This window comes from Schistocerca gregaria, chromosome 9, assembly GCF_023897955.1.
Source record: "Schistocerca gregaria isolate iqSchGreg1 chromosome 9, iqSchGreg1.2, whole genome shotgun sequence".
Lineage (NCBI taxonomy): Eukaryota > Metazoa > Arthropoda > Insecta > Orthoptera > Acrididae > Schistocerca > Schistocerca gregaria.
This window is the reverse complement of record NC_064928.1, coordinates 146,819,760-146,841,708: the sequence shown is the minus strand read 5'-3', so window position 1 is coordinate 146,841,708 and position 21,949 is coordinate 146,819,760. Positions and strand designations below refer to the sequence as shown.

The following is a 21,949-nucleotide window of genomic DNA, read 5'->3' as shown; positions in this document are numbered from 1 at the left end:
AGACACACTTTCAAATATCTAGTACGCACAATTTGTCTGACAAATGATAAAACTGATACTATTATGAGACACTGCATACCAGTTACAACCCGATTGGTGATCACTCTGCAATTATTAACTACCGGTGATTCACAGAGAGGTTTAATATGCCTCTTTTAAGTTCACTATTCATCAATAAGCCTCATGGTACCAGAAGTACACAATACTTTGTTAGGGCTGAAAGATTTTTATTTTCATTTTATTTTTGGTCACTGGCATACACCACTGTTTGCACTACCAATTATTTCTTCAGTTACATTTTTAGATAGTATGATACTGAAGACATCAAATGCAAACAATACAGATGAGGACCAACCTGCACTTCCTCTTTTCCTATGTAAATTCTTTGGCTCACATTTGGCACAGATTTGAACATTGTGTTTATACAGTGATTCTGACTTCCCAGAACTGCCGATTGTAGAAGAATTGGATTTATAAAATTCATTGTTCTCTCATTTGTCCACTTCTCCATTTCTGTACATGACCGACTTATGACAAGAAACCACTACAGCACACGTGGCAATATGTATATTGGCTCCTTAACAGAAATACTGAAAACTGTGGACTGGCAGATACTTTAAGAGAGACCTGCAGTATCTTCTGAAAACATGGATCACGAGAACAGTTAATCAAGACAGAATACTTAAGCTCCAGGCATCCTGCTTGCATAAAGTTTGCAGAGATACATTAAATTATACTGTGGATGAAGTGACACAGCAGCCAGGAGGGAACCATCAGTCCTCCCTAGCCAAGTGTTCTCGTCTTCTGTAACTGCCGACAAGAAGCCTTTCCTCTGTCAGTGACAGTTGAGGATGTAGTTGTGCCACTGGCATTTCAACTGCAGCTGCCATAAAACAGATGTTGCAAAGAAGCAATGGTTCCCACACAAACGTGGCAACTTCATGTTCAAAAGTGGAGATGTGCTTTAAATGTGGTCTTTGAGGTTAAGCTCCACCATGACTGATGTTAATGTAAATAGAAACTACAAATTTACTGCAAACAGTCGAAATTTGCTTTTATTCCCACTACTCATTCCTGGGCTTTAAACCTCATCATCAGTCAGAGTTATGCAAATTTTAATTTTAATAATACACATAGGCCTAAATGTTGTGTGTACGACTTTTGGGTAATGTGGCACTATCTGACATTAGAGCACAAGAAAAGAAAAAAATTATTGCAAGGCTCAAAAGTTTGCGGAGGCCTTTGATTGCAACAATGAATGATAATATAAAAATACAGAGTGAGCCAGGGCACTACCAACAAACCTTCAGAAATTGTTCAGGGATACACACTGGGTAGAGCTCCGGCCTCCTAGCAGTGAAGAGTCCACAGCAGCAGCAGCTTATTATTTCTATACAGATTGTATACATTGTTTAGTTTAGTTGCATTCTCACATTCTTCTGAGTATCTGTTTATTTAGCTGTTTCTAGTGGTGTTATTTATTTTTGTTATAAACGTTTTCATAATTTTTGACTGTTTGTGTTGGGTAAGTTCTGTTCCTGGAGTTCCTAGGGTTACATTACCTTTGGTTCAGACAATAACTGATTAAAGATGGATAGGGACTGCAGCTGTTGAGTAAGGATGCATGAGGAATTGGCCACTGTGTGTAAACAGATGGAAGCTGTGTCCATTCGTGGTTGACAGGCTCCAGGCTGCTGCTCTGGACAGCAGTGGGGTTGGGGTATCTGAGACAAATGCTTTGGAATTTCTAGAAACCATACCGTCATGTGGGCTCCCCGATGTTGCTGCATCTTCTGATTAGCACACCCCAATCAGTTGACACTTACCTGGTGGCGATCGGCAAACAGTTGCGGGGTTGAGAAACTCTGGTCAGAAGGCTAAGGTGGGTACTGGCCGTGTGGGTGTCCCCTTAAACAAGGTTTGAGGCACTACCTACTGCTGAAAGCAGGTCTCAGCCAGCACGGGAACCTAATCTGTTGAAACTGTGGCTGACCTTCCCGAAAGGTCTGTAGAAGTGCAGTGTGTGGGTCTGCTTGTCAATGGGATCTCCAACGACAGCCAGTTGACGGAACCTGTCAGGAAAACAGGGGGTAGGTCGGGAAAGGAGTCCAGTGTCCGCTCTGTTTGCTTGTCGGGTTATCTCATATGAGACGCTGGAGATGCTTTGACAACACTAACTGAGCACACTAGATGCATCTGGCTGCAAATAGTGGCTCACATAAGCAAGAACAACACTTGTCAACTGGGTTCAGAGGCCATCCTCGGTCACTGTATGTAGATGGCTGATTTGGTAAAGACTGCTAGCCTCACCCGTGGAGTGGAAGCAGGGCTATTGTTTTGCAGCATTGTTCCAAAAACTTATCGTGGTCCTCTTCTATGCAGAATATGTGAAAGAACTTTCCCCTCTCTAGCAGCAGTGTACTGTCATCTTTGGAGGAGCGAAGTGTTCCCGATTATTGGAAAAATGCGTTGGTCTTCCCAGTTTTCAAGGGCGGTCATTGAACAACCTCACAGAGCTATAAGCCTGTATCTCTTACATTGGTCAGTTGTAGAATTCTGGAATATATTTTATGCTTGCATATCTGTAGGAACCAAGATGTGTTTCGAAAACAATGGTAGTTTGAAACCGAAATTGTTCTATTCATCCACAAGACACAGTATATACAGTCGCTCAATTAGATTCCACATTCCTCGAGTCATTCGATACAGTTCTGAATGGCAGCCTAATGAACAAAATTTGAGCAACAGAATATCAGACTAAATGTGTGTTTGAATTGAAGAGTTTCTCATGAACAGAACATGGTACGTCATTCTGAATGGAGATATAGCTTAAGACAAAAAGTAACTTCATGTATGCGGAGCATTATAAGACAATTAATTTTCATTATATATATAATGAGGATCACCCTGTAGCTAAACATGCCCTGGTGCACGGCTAGCACATCTTGGCACAGTGTTACACCGTCCGAGATATCTGGATACTTCCCACTAACACCAACCTGCCAGAACTCCGGAGATGGGAACTAGCCCTTCAGTATATCCTCTCTTCTCGATATCCGCCAGGCCTCAACCTCCGCTAATTTCAAGTTGCTGCCGCTGATACCTCACCTGTCTTTCAACAACTTCTTTGCCTCTGTACTTCCGCCTCGACTGACATCTCTGCCCAAACTCTTTGTATTTACAAATGTCTTCTTGTGTCTGTGTATGTGCGGATGGACATGTGTGTGTGTGTGTGTGTGTGTGTGTGTGTGTGTGTGTGTGTGTGTGTGTGTGCGCGCGAATGTATACCTATCCTTTTTTCCCCCTAAGGTAAGTCTTTCCGTTCCCGGGATTGGACTGACTCCTTACCCTCTCCCTTAAAACCCACATCCTTTCGTCTTTCCCTCTCCTTACCACTTTCCTGAAGAAGCAACCGTTGGTCGCGAAAGCTTGAATTTTGTGTGTATGTTTGTGTGTCTATCGACCTGCCAGCGCTTTTGTTTGGTAATTCACATAAAATAATAACACACAAACACACACACAAAATTACTAGCTTTCGCAACCAACGGTTGCTTCTTCACCCACATCCTTTCGTCTTTCCTGGTTGCGAAGCGGAAAAGCGCACAATAAATAAAACACACAAACACACACACAGTGTGTGTTTTATTTATTGTGCCTATCTACCGGCTTGGAATCTTTGTTTATATATATCAAAGTAAATTATGTTGGAAGTTCCATGAGGCTTTTTGCAGCTGATGCTGTTGTATACAGAGAAGTCAAGACTCTCGAAGAGTATAGCGAAATGCAAAAAGACTTGCAGAGGATTGACGCTCGGTGCAGGGAGTGGCAATCGATCTTCAACATCATGAAAGAAATGAACACAACGCAAATACACAGACAGAAAGAACCTTCACTGTACAATTACGGAAGTGCAGAACAACCACTGGAAGCAGTTACTTCCATAAAATATCTAGGAGTATACATTAGGAGCAATATGAAATGGAAAAATCACATAAAATTAATCACGAGTAAGGCATATGCCACACAGATTCATTGGAAGAATCCTTAGGAAATGTAGTCCATTAATGAAGGAAACTGCGTACAAAACACTCGTTCAACCATTACTTTAATACTGCTTACCAGTACGAGATATGTATCAGATAGGAGTGACAGAGGAAACACAGAAGGTGCAAAGAGTAGTGCAATTTCTTTACATGTTAATTTAGTAAGCACGAGAGCATCAGCGAGATGATCAACCATCTCCAGAGGCAGACATTGCAAGATAGACGTTCTGCATCACAGTGTGGTTTATTGGTAAAGTTCCTAAAAGAATCAACAAATGCTTATTCCTACGCATATCTAGTTGAAGACCATAAAGCTAAAATTAGAGATGTGCAAGACCACACGGAGCCTTACAGGCAATTCTCCTTCTTACATACTACACTACTGGCCATTAAAATTGCTACACCACAAAGATGACATGCTACAGAGGGCAAAATTTAACCGACTGGAAATAGATGCTGTGATATGCAAATGATTAGCTTTTCAGAGTATTCACACAAGGTTGGTGCCGGTGGCGTCACCTACAACGTGCTGACATGAGGAAAGTTTCCAACCGATTTCTCATACACAAACAGCAGTTGACCGCCGTTGCCTGGAGAAACTTTGTTGTGATGCCTCGTGTAAGGGGGAGAAATGCGTACCATCACGTTTCTGACTTTGATAAAGGTCGGATTGTAGCCTATTGTAATTGCAGTTTATCATATCGTGACACTGCTGCTCACGTTCGTCAAGACCCAATGACTGTTAGCAGAATATGGAATCGATGGGTTCAGGAGGGTAATACGGAACGCCGTGAAGGATCCCAACGGCCTCGTATCAGTAGAAGTCAAGATGATAGGCATCTTATCTGCATGGCTGTAACGGATCATGCAGCCTCATCTCGATCCCTGAGTCAACAGATGGGGACATTTGCAAGACAACAACCATCTGCATGAACAGTTCGACGGCGTTTGCAGCAGCATAGACTATCAGCTCGGAGACCATGGCTACAGTTACCCTTGACGCTGCATCACAGACAGGAGCGCCTGTGAAACTCTACGATGAACCTGGGTGCACGAATGGCATAACGTCATTTTTTCGGATGAATCCAGGTTCTGTTTACAGCATCATAATGGTCGCATCCATGTTTGGCGACATCGTGGTGAATGCATATTGGAAGCGTGTTTTCGTCATCGCCATACTGGTGTTATCACCCGGCGTGATGGTATGGGATGCCATTGGTTACACGTCTCAGTCACCTCTTGTTCACATTGACAGCACTTTGAACAGTGGAAGTTACATTTCAGATGTGTTACAACCCGTGGCTCTACCCTTCATTCGATCTCTGTGAAACCCTACATTTCAGCAGGATAATGCACAACCGCATGTTGCAGATCCTGAACGGGCATTTCTGGATACAGAAAATGTTCAACTGCTGCCCTGGCCAGTACATTCTCCACATCTCTCACCAACTGAAAACATCTGGTCAATGGTGGCCGAACAACTGGCTTGTCACAATACACCAGTCACTACTCTTGATGAACTGTGGTATCGTGTTGATGCTGCATGGGCAGCTGTACCTGTGCACACCATCCAAGCTCTGTTTGACACAATGCCCAGGCGTATCAAGGCCATTATTACGGCCAGAGGTGGTTGTTCTGGGTACTGATTTCTCAGGGTCTATGCACCCAAATTGCATGAAAATGTATTCACGTGTCAGTTCTAGTATAATATATTTGTCCAATCAATATCCTTTATCATCTGCATTCCTTCTTGGTGTAGCAATTTTAATGGCCGGTAGTGTATTTGTAACTGGAACAGGAAAGAGAAAAGTAAAAGTGAAACATAAAGGAGCCCTCCATCAACACCACAAAAAGGCTTGTGGAGTGTATTAGAGACCTACAGTCTTCTGCAGCTTGTCGTAAGGTAATTAAGTAATTTTGATTTATTCAGGTTGTTACCTCAGTTATCTTTGTTTCTGTGACAGCACCTTCACAGTAGTGGGGAATGTTGTCATATGCAATCACCAAAATGTACAACATAAAGCACAAAGTAACACAACAACTCTGAGATGCAGAAGTATTCCGATGTGGCTGCTATCACCATGACAGCAACTCGGCACTCGGTCTTCCATTGCATTCAGTGAAGACTATCCATAGTACTACAGTGTATCACTGTTACCACACAACTAACACTGCCAGAAAACAAAACACTAGACAGAATGGAGCAGTACTGAATGCAAACTTGAGGCAACGAGGTATGCAAATTGTTACTGTTTTCAGAAGGTACTGGAGCAAATGAAAACAAGACACACGGCATGTAGCATTGATGTCTGCACTCTTGTGCGCTATTTTCAGTGCAACACAGATACAAATAAGATGTGTACAAAAATCCAAATAACATTCAATAACTCTGTAATGAGCTGCTGGAGACTGTGGGCCCTTTATACCAAAATAATTGGAAGGTATCCCTGATCATCATCTGAAAGTTTGTCGATAGAGTACTGGATCACTCCGTATATACATAAGCGTCCACAAAAGGCATCAATTTCATTAAAAACCTACTGGGTGTACTGCCACGCCAACTTATAAAACCTTTAAAATACCAAAACACTAAAATTGCAGCCATGTTACAGTCGGCTTCCACAGGGAGTAGGTGGGTCAATATAATGCATTCTAAGGAGGTCACAAAACCACCAATTTCACATTTCTTACAATTCCATTCACCCTAAAATAGCACTGGTTGACATTAGAAGAGCAAACGGCTACGTAGCGTACTGTTTGTGGATTACACAGCTCGCTGGCAATTGGTAGCCCGTTATGAATTGGCAACATGCTTCAGAAAGGACATGTTTTCCTGCTGTCAACTGTAATGATACCAGATGCGCATAGTGAAGGTGCTCTGCTACTGTTGATCCATTGTGCTGCCATAGCCAGTCATTGCACTCGTGCTAACAGGCCTTCCAGTTTACCTAATATATGTGGCATCGCACTCACCACGCATCTCTTATATGCCTATGGTATGGAGAACTTGTACTACATCCTTATGGTGGGCCCTAACAAATCTTGGATCCTGCAGCTACTCCAGAAAACCAGTTCGATGTCTCCTCAGTGAAGCACCTTGCCTATTCACAGTCACTGATGCCCTCGACCTAAAGTGAGTGCACTACCGAAACTGTTCTTTTATTTCATTTTTTGTATGTGGCTTCCTGATAAGCTTTTCGATTGTTCTTATCGTTGTACTGTCATATTTTAGAGCCAATAAAATTTGGAGAAATGTTATATACATGGTCTTTTGATGCCTTCAGATATGTGATACACTTAAGCACCCACTCCCTATATAATTAACTGTGCCCTAAGGAATGTTACTGTAAGGTGACCAAAACCTTGATACTTCACCATTTTAATTATTTTCTAAGACCAAGTGTGAATACTTAGAAGGATTTTAATGAGAATAATATAAATATGGATACCTCTGCTGGACTCAGGATTCTTTCCCCTATTGTTCACATCACACACTGCAACTTAACTGGTTACAGTTTTATTGAATTGCAAGGGTTGGCAGACAGATGATGAAGCAAATACACTATTTGCTAAAAACTCCTTATTTCTGCTGAATTAAGAACAGAGCAAAGGGAAAACATAATAGGAAAAGTGGAGGCTGCGACTTCCTTACTGCCTACATTTCCTACTGACCTGCTCACTGCTCAAAAGAATAATGACAGCTAACAGGATAGTGCAAGCCATTATTCTTCCCATGCACCATACATGAACAGAATGGGACGAAACTGTAATATGCACTCTAATGAAAATTACTGATGCAGACATACACAGTTACATACACTGATGAGCCAAAACATTTTGGCCACTACCCACCATGACACTGAGAGGTGTACCAGACACGTGATGCGGTTAGGAAAGTGTGCGAACAGTGGAAACTCCAGATTGGAATATCAACAATGTATGGAAAAGATAGATTGCTACTTAGTGTAAAGATGACGCATTAAGTTGCCAACAAGTACAATAAAACGACACTTATACACTATCTTCTATCCACAGCCTTCATCAGAAAAACGCGCGCGTGCACACGCACGCACGCACACACGCACACGCACACACACACACACACACACACACACACACACACACAAGCAAGCACACCTCATGCACACATGACTGCAATTTCTGGCTGTTGAGACCAGAATGCCAATGGCATTCTTGCAGGTGTCTTACTTGAGTGAGTGAACGTGTGCATGTTTGTTTCTTTTTCACATCAAGGCTGTGGGCGAAAGCTAATGATTAATCGTCTTTTAATTGTACCTGTCTGCAACTTAATGTATTACCTTTATGGTAAGTACCAATCTATTTTCTGCTTACATTAAGGAAAGTATACAAGAAGAGCAGAGATAAATGGGGAATCATTCTAGCAACAATATGGGCTGCAAATGGTGAAATCCACTGAGATAAACAACTTTGACAAAGGGCAGATTGTTACGGCCCAGCACCTGGGAATGAGGTTCTCGAAATGACAAAGCTGGTCACTGTTCACACGCTACTTTCATGGAAAGTGGTCAGAGGATGGTGAAACTGTGAGCAGGTGACAATGTGTTAGATGTCCACATCTCACCACATGCAGGTTGTCAGCTTGCCTGCTCTGTAGAAGAGGGTAGGTGCCACAGATCTGACAATCAGTTTCAATGCCTGTGCAGTATAATTGTTTCAGAGCACACTATTTGGCCCCCTATGTTGAATTTGGGGCTCCTGTGTGCAAAAATACATAAAATACCCACTAAGTTATGTAACATAAAACTATGTAAATGTACGCATACCTCCTGTGTGTGTTTCTTATCTCCAGCACGAACTTTGCTTCTAATACTGTCTTCCACTCTACTCATCACGGTGGCAATGGCAGCTTTATTGTCACTACTCTGTCTCTTTCTTCTTCCCACATCCTCCAGTTTTGATGTAGACTCTGAGGATTCTTGAGATGGCTGGGAATGCACCTGTTTAATATAGCACTTGGAATATCATATCTAATGCCATTATAAATCAAAAATTGAGTGAGACAAATGCCAAAACATATAACATGGAGAATGCTTCTGGAAGGTTGTACTTTTCCTTCCCTCTTTCTTTTAAAGCTTCACTGTACTGCAAGACAACAAGCTACTTCTCATTTGCACGAATTTATATCACTCAATTATTTCAAATTCAAAATACAAATCTTGAGTGAAGTTTACAAGCCCAAAATAAAGTTAAATTCTAGCAAAAATTACTAAACAAATACACAAAGGACTTGAAAGGGGCTTCTTTCTCTGCAAAGCAAGAGTTTTAAAGGATTATACAGAGAAGGTACTCAGGATTGCAGGTTGAGATAAACAGAACAGGGCAGGATTAGAAGAAAATTTACACTCAAGTATCATCAATAGACAAATCATGAGAGCCTGGAGAGTCTGAAGAAGTGGACAAAGAAATTGACAGGTTGGAGATAGGGAATGTACAAACAAAAAACAAGAAGTAAAACAAATGATAACTGAGACACATTGGGGAGGAAAAAGAAGAATTAAATGTTCAAAATTTCGCCAACAGTGTTGACACCAGAGATGGAGTGCTTGCTCGGTTGGACAGTTATCAGCTACAGTCACAAGGAAGGAAAGGCTCCACCATCTTTACAGGTCGCCACTGGCAAACAACAGAAAGAGAGGCAGGGATGGCAAACAGATGGGAAAACCAACAGGACAGCCAAGGAGTAATAAAATACAAAAATTGTAAAAGGGGAGAAAAATGGCTAAAGAGGATAAATGAATATTTAAAAAAACAGTACAAATTAATAATGCTCAATATTTGAAAAGAGTATTGATTGTTTTAAAAGTGTGTAATATTTGAGTTTATCCATGGCAGATGCAAGGCTACTATTGTTGAACTCATTGTTAAAATGCAGGCTCAACCACCTTTGACAATGCAAAAGTGCTAGACCTGATGTGTTCCAAAGGAGCAAGCCTTCATCACCAGAATTTTCTACAATAATCTTATACAAGCAATAAAAATAGAAACAAAATTAGTGATCATTTCCTCTGTAAATATGTCTTTCTAAATCATGTTTTAACATCACCCATCAAGTCAGTAAAGTGAAATTAAATAAATCAGTATGTGCAGCTGTGAGCATACACAATGTCTCAGCTACAGAAATTCACATGCACGGTCTGTATTCCTCCTCGAAAGGCAATTCTGTGTACAAACACACAAATATATGTATAGTGCAACTGAGTGCTTTGTGTGCAGAATCAAGAAATCAAATACTCTGTTATCAATGACAGAAGACATTGCACGTCCCCACAGACATGTCTGGGAGTTCAAATCTTATCAAGTACTGATGGTCAGCAGTATAAATATAACTGAAATAGCCAAGCATAGACTCTGATGTACCAGATCTCATTCTTTTTAAAAAGTTGTTTCCATTTCCTGTAATGTACTTTTATTTTTCTCACTAAGTACTGCAAATCTCTAATTGTTCCAACAGATCCAATTTTGTACCCTTATTCTGTGTATAAAAATCTTGTGAGTTTCTTCAGTTCTCGACAAAGGGTGGCAGTTTTACAAAAGTGTTACAACCAGCTTTTCAAAATTACTAAGCTGAGAGCATAGACAATGTCTCAGCAATATCTTGTACCTCAACTTCACAGACACACCAGTCTGACAAATGCAGCTCATATAATAGCTGTTACACTGAATTTTGTAAATAGCAGCTTTATCATAGAGAGGATAAATGAATACATAAAAAAGAATATAAATTAATAATGCTCTAAATTTGGAAAGCTCAAAATTTCATCTACCTTCTGCAATAAAGTAGCAGTGTATGCAATTTGTTAAGAGCTTTTAGAAGACTTGGCTCCTCACCTATTTGATGAACTATTAACTTTACTCCTTACATTATTTATAGTCCATGCACTGAGGCATTCAATCAATCATTTTTCAGGAAGAGGCCCTATGAACTTGTACAATGGGGCATGCCCTCTGTTATACACATCACGGTGGTTTGCAGAGTGTATCTGGAAATGTACATTTTCCCTTATCTATTCAATCAACAGGTGAATTATTCTGACACCTTTCCACCACATACATATAACTGATGCAACAGCTGCTTCAACCCAGCTTCTCAATTCTGGTGGATCATGAGATAGTGGGGACTCACACACACGTATCTCGCGATCTTCCAAAGAGAGAAAAATCCACAATATCAGATAAGGTGAACAAGGAGGCTATAAAAAATAAGTTTTATCATTCAGAAGATGTATCTAGCAGAGTAACACCATTTAACCAATTCCATGAAAAGTTGATTATACACTGTCTGGCAGAAAGTGAGGGGAGGAGCAAACAAAGTAAGACTTACATATGTGGTGTCTGTCCTTTCGGACATGTCAGAAAGAAAAGACACTATTTTTTATCCTGAAGCCACTATGAATCCAGACATTAGCTGCCAATGGGAACCAGATTGTTTCAATGGGCTAAGCCGAAAATTGGTGCTGGACTGGGATTTTAGTATGGGTTTCCTGTTTGTTAAACAGATGCGCTGATCACTATGTCATGAGAACATAGTGGTCACCACAACAGTGTGGACTACCTTATCATGCCTCCTGACAAACGTAACTTTTCAAATTACACCACACACTTCTGATGTAGTGTCCCTATTCACTAGTCACATGACTTCACATGTTGAGAGAGTATATTAACCCACTTATCAGTACGATATTGTGCTTTTAATGTCTAAGTGAGGGAATGGAACAGGAGATTACCCTGAAGGAATGAACACTGTAAATTTTTCTTGGTAATTATAAGAGTCATTATCATTAATTTCAAATGCCTGTATAAAGCAGTACTGCAATTCGACTGAATCACAAACTTTTTGTATCAGGTGGCCGCGACATAAATTAATACCCAACTTGCAAAGTAACTCAGTCATTGTGCTTGACAATGCAAGTTATCACAACATATCGGAAAAAAATCCAACAATAAACAACAAGACAGCTGAGATAGCAAAATTGTTAAATTCTCAGAATATTCAATTTGTGTAAGGAAGCATCGAAATTGGTTATACGAATCAATAAAAAGCAACAACCAAGAAAAAGTTGTTGAAACCATAAGTTTACACATACCACTTACTGAATGCTGGCCTCTATACCAACTGCTCATGAGGTCTGATTCCTACTACATATCTGCCAGGAAGCCTTAAGATGGCGTAGTGAAATTCCAAAACTGGTCACAGAAATAAATTAAATTCAAAATACGGACAGATGAAAGTGTTATCTTACATTGTATATTAAACAGCCAACAGACCCTCAACCATAATGTACAACGATGGACTTGAGGAGACTCCGCTCTTCAGTTGCCACCAAATCATCCAGAACTAAATGCAATGGAAATGGCACAGACACAAGGAAAGAATTTCACGGCTACCATGAATGTCACTTTTAAGCTCAAGGATGTCTGGAACCTAGGTGAAGAAAAATTTGTTTATATCGCTGAGCCAGAATAGGCAGGATTTTGCAGACAGCTGGAATGTATCAAAAAGATATATACCGGACATGAAAAGATCTTCACTCTAGCAATTCCGACACTGACAACAAATTTCGACCCTTACATTTTGATGAAAGCGATGAACAGATGTTTAGTAATGAAGACTCTGCATGTTCTTTATTTTACATTGTCCATATCACTTATGCAACACTATGAAACACATCTCTCTCTCTCTCTCTCTCTCTCTCTCTCTCTCTCTCTCTCTCTCTCTTTCTAGTGCTTTAATCAGATATGATTAATTTCAAACTTCTACATTTGTCAAATTACTGGCTGTAAGATACGCATTTGCGTGAAGGCTTCAGCTGCCTACTCCTCCCTGAACATGCTGTGTCCATCCGCAACAGAACATACACCACCATAATCATCTCTTCCACTACAGTGCGATCTACACTGCCATGGGCCAAGTAATTTTGTACACACTCCCAGAGAGAGGTGGACAGTGGAAGGGTAGAGGGAGGGAGGGAGATCAGAATACAACATACCATTTGTGTCAAAATCATTAAAGGTGGAGCATAAGCATGAATGAGAAGGAACTGCACATTCGCTATTGAAAGAAGACATTTGGCTGCAGTGATTTAAGGAAACCATGGAAAACCTAGCTCAAGATGTTTGGATAGTGATTTAAATCCTATTTTTCCCAAACAAATCTGTCTCAACTTGAGGCACGACAAGCTATGAAACTGGGTAGCAAATTACTAACTGGTTTAAAATTGTGATTCTTGAGTTTCTCGCAGTGTATTTGATAATCAAAATATCCACGGGTGTACTGCCAGTCTACAGTGTCCAACAGGCACAATATTTCGGCGATCATACATATCGCCATCATCAGGTGAACTGACGGACTGAGCTCCTGTGAAGGTGCTGGTACGGAGATCCGTACGCTATGGCTGCTCAGGGGGAACTGGGTTCGGTCGCGGCGGCGGCCGATTTAAATACCCTTTGCCCGCGGTGCACTCCCTCCGCCGTCCGCCCTCCGCACCACGGTCACGCGGTGGAACAGATTGTGAAGGCGTCTGAGATGATGTCAGTGTAATGCCTCTGTCCGCTGTGGTCATCAAAACTATATGTTTGCTCGATTTACTCTTGATGAACCCAATCCCTGGTTCCTAAGCCTTGCTAAGATTATAGCCACAGTCACGGTTTATGAGGTCGTCATTGGTGCAAATTTCAATGGCCTCTGTAACAACACTGTCCCAGTATCTCGACGTCTATACCAGAATTCATGTGCGTCCATACTCCATAGCGTGATTTTCCGACAAACAATGTTCAGCGACCGCCGACTTGCTCGGATACATCAGTCAAATGTGCCTCTGGTGTTCTCGGCATCGATCCTCGACGGTACGTATTGTCTGACCAATATATGACTTGCCACATTGACACGGAATCTGTACACGCCAGGCTTCCTCAAACCAAGGTCATCTTTGGCGCTCTGCACCAGTGCACGAGTTTTATTCAGAGGACAAAACACAGTTCCGATCCGGTGTTTCTTCAAAATGTGGGAGATTTTCCCCGAGAGTGCGCCTGTATATGGAATAAACACAGTGCGTACCTCCTCCCTCGTGAGTTCATCCATCTCCACAGGTTGTGCTGTAGTGGTTGGGCAGAGAGCACATTGAATCTGCACTCTGAGTACCCATTTTTTCGAAATACAGTTCTCAGATGTTCCAATTCCTGGGAAGACTCTCTGTGTCAGAGATAGTGCGCACCCTATGTACTTGACTTTTAAGTACCCCATTCCTCTGTGAAGGGTGGTGGCTCTCGGGGAAAATCGCCCGCATTTTGAAGAAACACCGGATCGGAACTGTGTTTTGTCCTCCGAATAAAACTCGTGCACTGGTGCGGAGTGCCAAAGATGACCTTGGTTTGAGGAAGCCTGGCGTGTTCAGATTCCGTGTCAATGTGGCAAGTCGTATATTGGTCAGACAATGCGTACCGTTGAGGATCGATGCCGAGAACACCAGAGGCACACTCGACTGATGTATCCGAGCAAGTCAGCGGTCGCTGAACATTGTTTGTCGGAAAATCACGCTATGGAGTATGAACGCACATGGATTCTGGTACAGACGTCGAGATACTGGGACAGCGTTGTTAGAGAGGCCATCGAAATTCGCAACAATGACGACCTCATAAACCGTGATTGTGGCTATAATCTTAGCAAGGCTGGGGAGCCAGTGATTGGGTTAATCAAGAGTAAATCGATCAAACGTATAGTTGTGACTACCACGGCGGACAGAGCCATCACACCGACGTCATCTCAGATGCCGTCACAATCTGTTCCACAGCGTGACCATGGCGCGGGGCGCGGACGGCGGAGGGAATGCACCGCAGGCGGAGGGTATTTAAATCGGCCGCCGCCGCGACCGAACTGAGTTCCCCTGAGCAGCCATAGCGTACGGATCTCCGTACTGGCACATTCTCAGGAGCTCAGTCCATCATTCACCTGATGATGGCGACATGTATGATTGTCGAAATATTGTGCCCGTTGGATACTGTAGACCGGCAGTACACCCGTGGATATTTTGATGGTTTAAAATTGCTTATGTCGAATTACATTTATAGTGTTTATAGTAATACTGCCAATATAAATACATCTCAGAGTAACAGTTAAAACCAACAGCCTCATTTAATTCTACGATGTATTCTAATCTTCATCCTCCTCTAGAATTTTGCCCTCCACAGTTCCCTCTCAACACCTGGCCCATTATTCCATCACTTCTTCTTGTTAGTGCTTTCTACATGTTTCTTTCCTCTTCGATTCTGTGGAGAACTACTTCATTTCTTATCTTATCACTTCACCTAATTTACAGTATCATTCTATGGCACTATTCAATTATTTTCTGGTGTACCCTTAGTCATTGCCTAACTTCCAAACAATGCTGCACTCTGGACATACATTGTCAGAAATTTCTTCCACAAACTGAGGTTGCTGTTTGATACTACTAGACTTGTTTTGTACGGATGCGCTCTTTGCCTGCATTAGTCTGCCTTCATATCCTATTTTGCTTCCATGGTACCAGAATTCCTGCACTTTGTCTACTTTGTGATCTTCAATTTTTGTGTTAAGTTCCTCACTAATCTCTCCACTAATTCTTGTTACTTTCACCTTTCTTCAGTCTATTCGCTTACCACATTGTGTTCAACAGACACTTTATTTCAGTCATTAAGTCCTGTTATTCTTCCTTTCACTTTCACTGAGAATAGCAGTGTCATCAACAAATGTTGTCACTGATATTCTTTCACCCTGAATTTTAATCCCTGTCCTGAACCTTTCCTTTATTTCTGTCACTACTTCTTTGACATACTCTATTCTTGGTCTTCTCCATTCTCGCTTCTTATAGTATATTATGGTCTTTCTCTATAGCTCACACTCATACAGTGTTGAGAATTTTGCACAATTCTACATATCAAACCCTTTTCTAGATCAACAAATGTGTGTTGATTTTTGCCACAACAGTTGCTTCAGAAATGCCTCTGTCATTCCTTTACTATTCCTACAATCAAACTGATGTCACCCAAGATCTCCTGAATTTTCTTATCCATTCATCTGTACATTATTCTTGTCAGTAAGTTGGATGCTTGAGCTGCTGGGCTGATGGCACAATAATTCTGGCACTTATTTGCCTACACTATATTTGGAATTGTGGGTGGTATAGTTCCGAAAGTCTGGTGGTATGTATCCTGTCACATAGATTCTACACACCAAGTTGAATAGTTACCAGGTTGCCAGACTGCACCTGAGTTTAGATATTCTGAAGAAAATTTTTTCTGTGCCTTCTGCCTTATTTCATTGCAAGTTGTCTGAATCTCTGTCAAATGTTGACTGTAATGCTGCATCCCCTATATCTTCCAAATTGACTTAGATTTTCTTCTATCACACCAGCACAGTTCCTCCCCTTGTAGAGGCCTTCAATGTACTCTTTCCACTTACCCACTCTCTCCTCTGTGTTTCAAACAACGGAATTCCTCTTACACTCTTAATGTTGACACCTTTGCTTTTAACTTCACTGGAGGTTGTTTTGACATTCCTAGATGCTGGATCAATCCTTGCAATGACCATTTCTTTCCTAATTTGTTCATTTTTCTCCTGTAGCCATTTCACTTTAGCTTTCTTGCATTTTCTATTTATTTCACTCCTGAGTGACTTATATTGCAGTACTCCTTTCTTTTCTGAATGTTTTTATATTTCCTTCTTTTGTAGATCAGTTGAGGTAAATCTTCTGCTAATGAAGGCTTATGCCTATGTTTAACCAGCTTTAGTGACTGCTATTTTTAGAGATGCCCATTCCATTCTAACTGAACTGTCTACTATGGTATTCATTGTCACAGCCTCATGGAACTTCAAATGTACGTCATCATTCCCCAGTATTCTACTTCTTTCCATTTTAATTCTTCCTGCCAATTCTCTTAAACTTCAGCCTACTATTCGTCATTATTAAATTGTGGTCCAAATCTACATCTGCTTCTAGGTATGCCTTACAAACCAATATCTGATTTTGGAACCTCCGTCGGACCACAACGTAATCTACCTGGTATTTTCCACCTTCTTTCCCAAGTATACCTCCTCCTCTTGTGATTTTTGAGAATTGTATTCACTATTATCAGCTGAAGTTTACTGCGTAACTCTTATTAGTTTTTCCACTCTCTCAATCCTGCTACCAACGCTATTTTCTCTCTAACATCGTGTTCAATTCCTTTCCATGCCACAGCATTCGAATCTCCCATTATTATTATTATTATTATTATTATTACTAGGTTATCACCTACCTTTAAATACAGAGCTACCTGCTCAATGCACTTATGTGCTCACTCTATACTTTCACTTCTGTTAGTTACTTCAATACGTATACTTGAATTATTTTGGCATTGGTTTGGCGTCAATTCTGATGAGAATAATTGAATCACTGAATTGTTCAAAGTAGCTCACTCAGTGCTACTTTCCTATTTGTAACAAATCCTACTCCACTTTATATCATTTTCTGTCACTACTTATATTACCTACATTAACAAGTACTTAAACTTAAAAAAACAGTTGAAGTACTGAGTCATCGCTAGGCATATAATGAGACTGAGAACACTTAGCTTTCTGACAATTCGTTCTTCATAGTAATAGATTATACATACACACAATGGTCTCAGTTCTATTCAATAACATTTCATGCAAAGTGCCAGATGTCAACAGTTTGTTGCCACAATATTCAGCACAGTCTTCTGACCACCTTGTGTGGTGTACCCAAATTTTGTTTCATGGTGTCACTCCAGCACGTGCTTCTGTTGCACGTCTGTGCACTGCTGGGAGCACCCTTTGTGGCAGAATCTCAACTTGTTAACGTCAGATCAGTAATCTTAACATGATAAAAATCACACAATGACACCAGCTGTGCACAATACACAGTTATTCTACAACAGGATTCCATTTAGTATCTACCTGGAAATAGCTGTTTTGACTTATAAGAGCTTCAAATAGTCATAGTTCCACTGATTCACTGGCAACAGAGTTTCAAGACAAAGTACTAAGGAGACATTAGCTTAAACACCCTGCATCCTGCAATATAAATCTCGGTGCTTTGGGATTGGTCAATGACGACTCAGAGCTGCACGAGGTACATGTTTATAAGATTCATACTAGTGTGGCAAATCATATACAGGGCAAACAACATGCATCCTTCTTGAGTGCATCATGTAACACCAGTAGCATATTTGCCTCCTCCAAGCCATCGAATCCATCTTGTAAACACTTTATTTTTTTCTACCTGTCATCTAATGAAATATGGGAGCTTACCGTGCTTTCACCAGTATACACCTAAAGGTGGCCCAGAGTACCCATGCCGAAATACCACAACAACAAGTAACTGACATCGGCAGTTCGCCAGAAATTTCTTGGAACAATTTATGTGCCAGTAAAGTTTAAAATTTTGCACTGTCTCAGATTTGTTCAAGTGCTTGTTAATGTCTCAAGACCTCAATTATTCAACATGTTATCACTTATACTTCTTAAATTAGTTATACTCTACATAGTAGAGGTGGGTTGGATAAACCTGAATTTATCTTTAGTTTGTCGCCTGAAAGTAATGTTTCAATGAATAGTGGTTCACAATGGAAGTTGAATTTAAAGATATGTCTAAAGCACTGTTAAACCACGCTAATGCAGTGGAGGAGCAGATACAGGTTACAAAAATGCAGATGGATCTCATAAATTGTGCACAAGTTGGATGTACACATAAGGGAGACAGCAAAGAAGAAATATCATATGTCTCGAGAGAGAAATTTTCATGGACTGCCAGATAAAATCAAAAAGTTCCAAAGGAAGATTGAGTCTAGTAGTGACCAACTGAGAGATGAATTAATCGCTGAAGAGAAAGCACATGTGATGAGACAAAACTGAAGCAAAATCTGAAGGAAGTAAACAGCAGAATTCAAAAATTATGGGCTGATTTGACTTCCAGAAATGTTTACCTTCCACAAGGGAGGAGAAGAAATCTGTGCCGTTAGTCACAAATCAGAAAATTTTATGCTTCCAAAAATGGATTCCCTGCCTTAACAGCTGTCAGCTGTACAATGAATAGAATCATCTGCTACATGGGAGATAATGGCCAAATTTCTACTTCCTAAATCACAATTTGTTAACTCCATTTGTACCTTCTGTGCTGAGGTCCTATTACCATCAGCATGGACCAAATTTGTACTGGGACTTTTGACCTGGTCCTCTGTCCCCAGGTCGCTGCTGCTCTTTTTGCTCCTTTCTAGGTCATCTGGTCTCGATCCAGACTTGGAACGTCTTCTAGATTCCCTTACTGAAGTCATGGGAGCTTCCTACACAGCGAGAATGTTACATCACATATCAATTTGTGTATCAGCCTGTCTGCTAGAGTTGGTATACTGTGTGTGCTGCTTGCTACAGTAGTTCTTCCATATACAAACGGTTGCTTACATTTAATGTCCTTTCACCAAATGAAGTTACATAATCAGAGATGTATAGTAGAAAAGAACACTTGTAGACCTACTACATCTTAAGAGAAAAATAGCAAGGGAAAAAACTACCAAAAAATGATATTTCTATATGAGGCATGTCAAAAAGAATCTGCGTAACATTTTTTTACTTAGTGATAGTAAAAAATTTACAATACAGTTACCATACTTTTCAATGCACCTCATCTATTTTTGCACACACTTTCCAATACCCACAGAAAAGAAGTTCTTTAGCTGAACAGCAAGCCACATATGTACCACTTCCTTCACATCTTTATCGGAGGTGAACTGATGGCCTCTTAAACCACCTTGAGTGGACCAAATAAACAGAAATCTGCCTATATGAAGGGTGATCCAATGCTTCAAAATGCGTATTCTGAGGAGTCTGACCAGAGTGAGAGGTCATACGTAGATGTGCATTGTCAAGCAAGGAAAAAATGCTTATTGACCTTATTCCACACTTCTACTTGTTGATAAGCATATCATTGTAATATTAACTGTTTACTCCTGAACCATTTTGAACCATTTTCAAGGTAGTGTTTCTGGCTTGGCTTCTGTGTATTCCAATCAACAGACAGTATCATTATTTCTGCAAAGGATTGGCATTTGAATTTCCTTTTGGCTGGTGATCCAGAGTGTTTTCATTCCGCACTCTGATGATTGCTCACGCTCTGGCATTTACTCTCTGGTTCAATGTGATGAGCCTTTGTTTCATCTCTAGTGGTGGTGATTATTATTATTATTATTATTATTATTATTATTATTATTATTATTATTGGTTTGTAGTGTGCTAAACTGCACGGCATCAGTGCCCGTATAAAGTCCCAATTTTTACACAGTCCAATTTCTTTTCACAATCCAATCTTGTCACTCTCACAAGTGATGACGATGACGATGACGATGACGAAATGATGTCAGCACAAATACCCAGTCCTGGGGCAGAGAAAATCTCCAACCCAGCCGGGAATCAAAATCCATCCATAGGCTGAATGCCACACTGGACCTCGACACTAATCCGCTGGGCGGATTCGTGCCGGGGACTGGCACGCCTTCCCGCTCGGGAAGCAGAGTGTTAAGACCTCACAGCTAGCCAGTTGGGGTTTCATCTCCAGAGAAGAGTTGTTTTATAAACATTTGACCTTCATTAGCAACTAGGAGTGCAAAGTGAACTGATGTCACAACACTGAAATCTGGCACAAGTGAAGAAAAATTTGTCTTGCTGTGTTTACTAGCTCCTAACTAGTAAACACAGGAAGGCATACCTACAACCTAATGACAAATAGAAAAAAAGGACATATACTTAATCACTTAACCTCATGTATCTAACTGTCCATGAGGAAATGAAATACTGTGGTTTCCTTGACTATACGCTAAGTCAAAGACTGACTGGTATTAACAAGAAGGACAAGTGCTCTCACCTTCACATGTATAAGTGCACAAATGGTTATGATCATGTGCTACAATTTTTTTGAGATTATGTATGCAATACAAATCAAAACATTTACTTCCTCAAAAGTGGATTCTGTGCCTTAATACGGTTTTACTGCCTAAAGACTGGAATTAATGGAAATCTTTTATTGTATAAATCAAAATTTGTAACTACATTCGTCTACCTTATGTGCCGACTTCCTGTCACCACCATCATGGACTAAAGTTGTATTTTTTCTCTCTTCCAGATCATCTGGTCTCGTTTCAGACTTGGAACGTCTTCTAGACTCTCTTTCTGAAGTCGCGAGAACTTCCTGCACAGTGAGAATGTGACATCACAAATCAGTTTGTGATCAGCCTATCTACAAGGATTGATATACTGTGTGTGCTGCCTGCTATGGTAGTTCTTCCAGATACAGAGAATTCCTTCAGGGTGTATACATGAACAAGGAAAAAAAATTAGCAGATTTTTACCAGATTTCCCAGTTGAAAATACACTTTCTCCCGGGTGAAAATACACTTTTTCTGTGTTAAGTGACAGTATACTTTTCCTCAGCACTGTAAAACTTATCGATCCTTAGAATGTTTATGGTTTTCTACACAGATATAGAATTTGCCAGCACTTTAGAAAACAAAACGCAGGGGGGGGGGGGGGGGGGGGGGGGGGGGGGGAACACATGTCGGAAAGATGTTTGATGTGCAGCAACATGTACGCTGCATTTTTTCATGTTACGGAGGTATAAATTCGAATTCCACCAAACACTGCATGGTACTTTCCGAAGCAATGAAATCGAGATTGCGACGCGCTTTTGTAAGCCAGTCATAGCTCATGTCACGTGATCTTGCCAGCTGATGACAGCATAGGACGCGTGATGTAGTCAACCAATAGCAAGATCACTCTTAAGTAGCGCGAACACACAAAAAAGAAAAGGTAATGGTTTAAATTAGTATACAGAGTGTTGCTA

The 21,949-nt window shown here is 40.7% G+C and overlaps 1 protein-coding gene across 25 annotated transcripts in view; it reads right to left on the bottom strand.

The window, feature by feature from the left end:
- LOC126291683 (uncharacterized) overlaps positions 1-21,949 on the bottom strand; it is a 348,608-nt gene that overhangs the window by 205,116 nt on the left and 121,543 nt on the right. For 17 of the 25 annotated variants that reach the window (XM_049985282.1, XM_049985285.1, XM_049985295.1 and 14 more), the window contains exons 14-15: positions 21,170-21,298; positions 8,849-9,022 (exon numbers count right to left, since the gene is read on the bottom strand). In XM_049985282.1, the coding sequence (XP_049841239.1) occupies positions 8,849-9,022; positions 21,170-21,298 (303 nt within the window). The remainder of the gene's footprint in view (positions 1-8,848; positions 9,023-21,169; positions 21,299-21,949) is intronic. The other 8 variants (XM_049985288.1, XM_049985300.1, XM_049985304.1 and 5 more) reach the window with 1 other exon arrangement.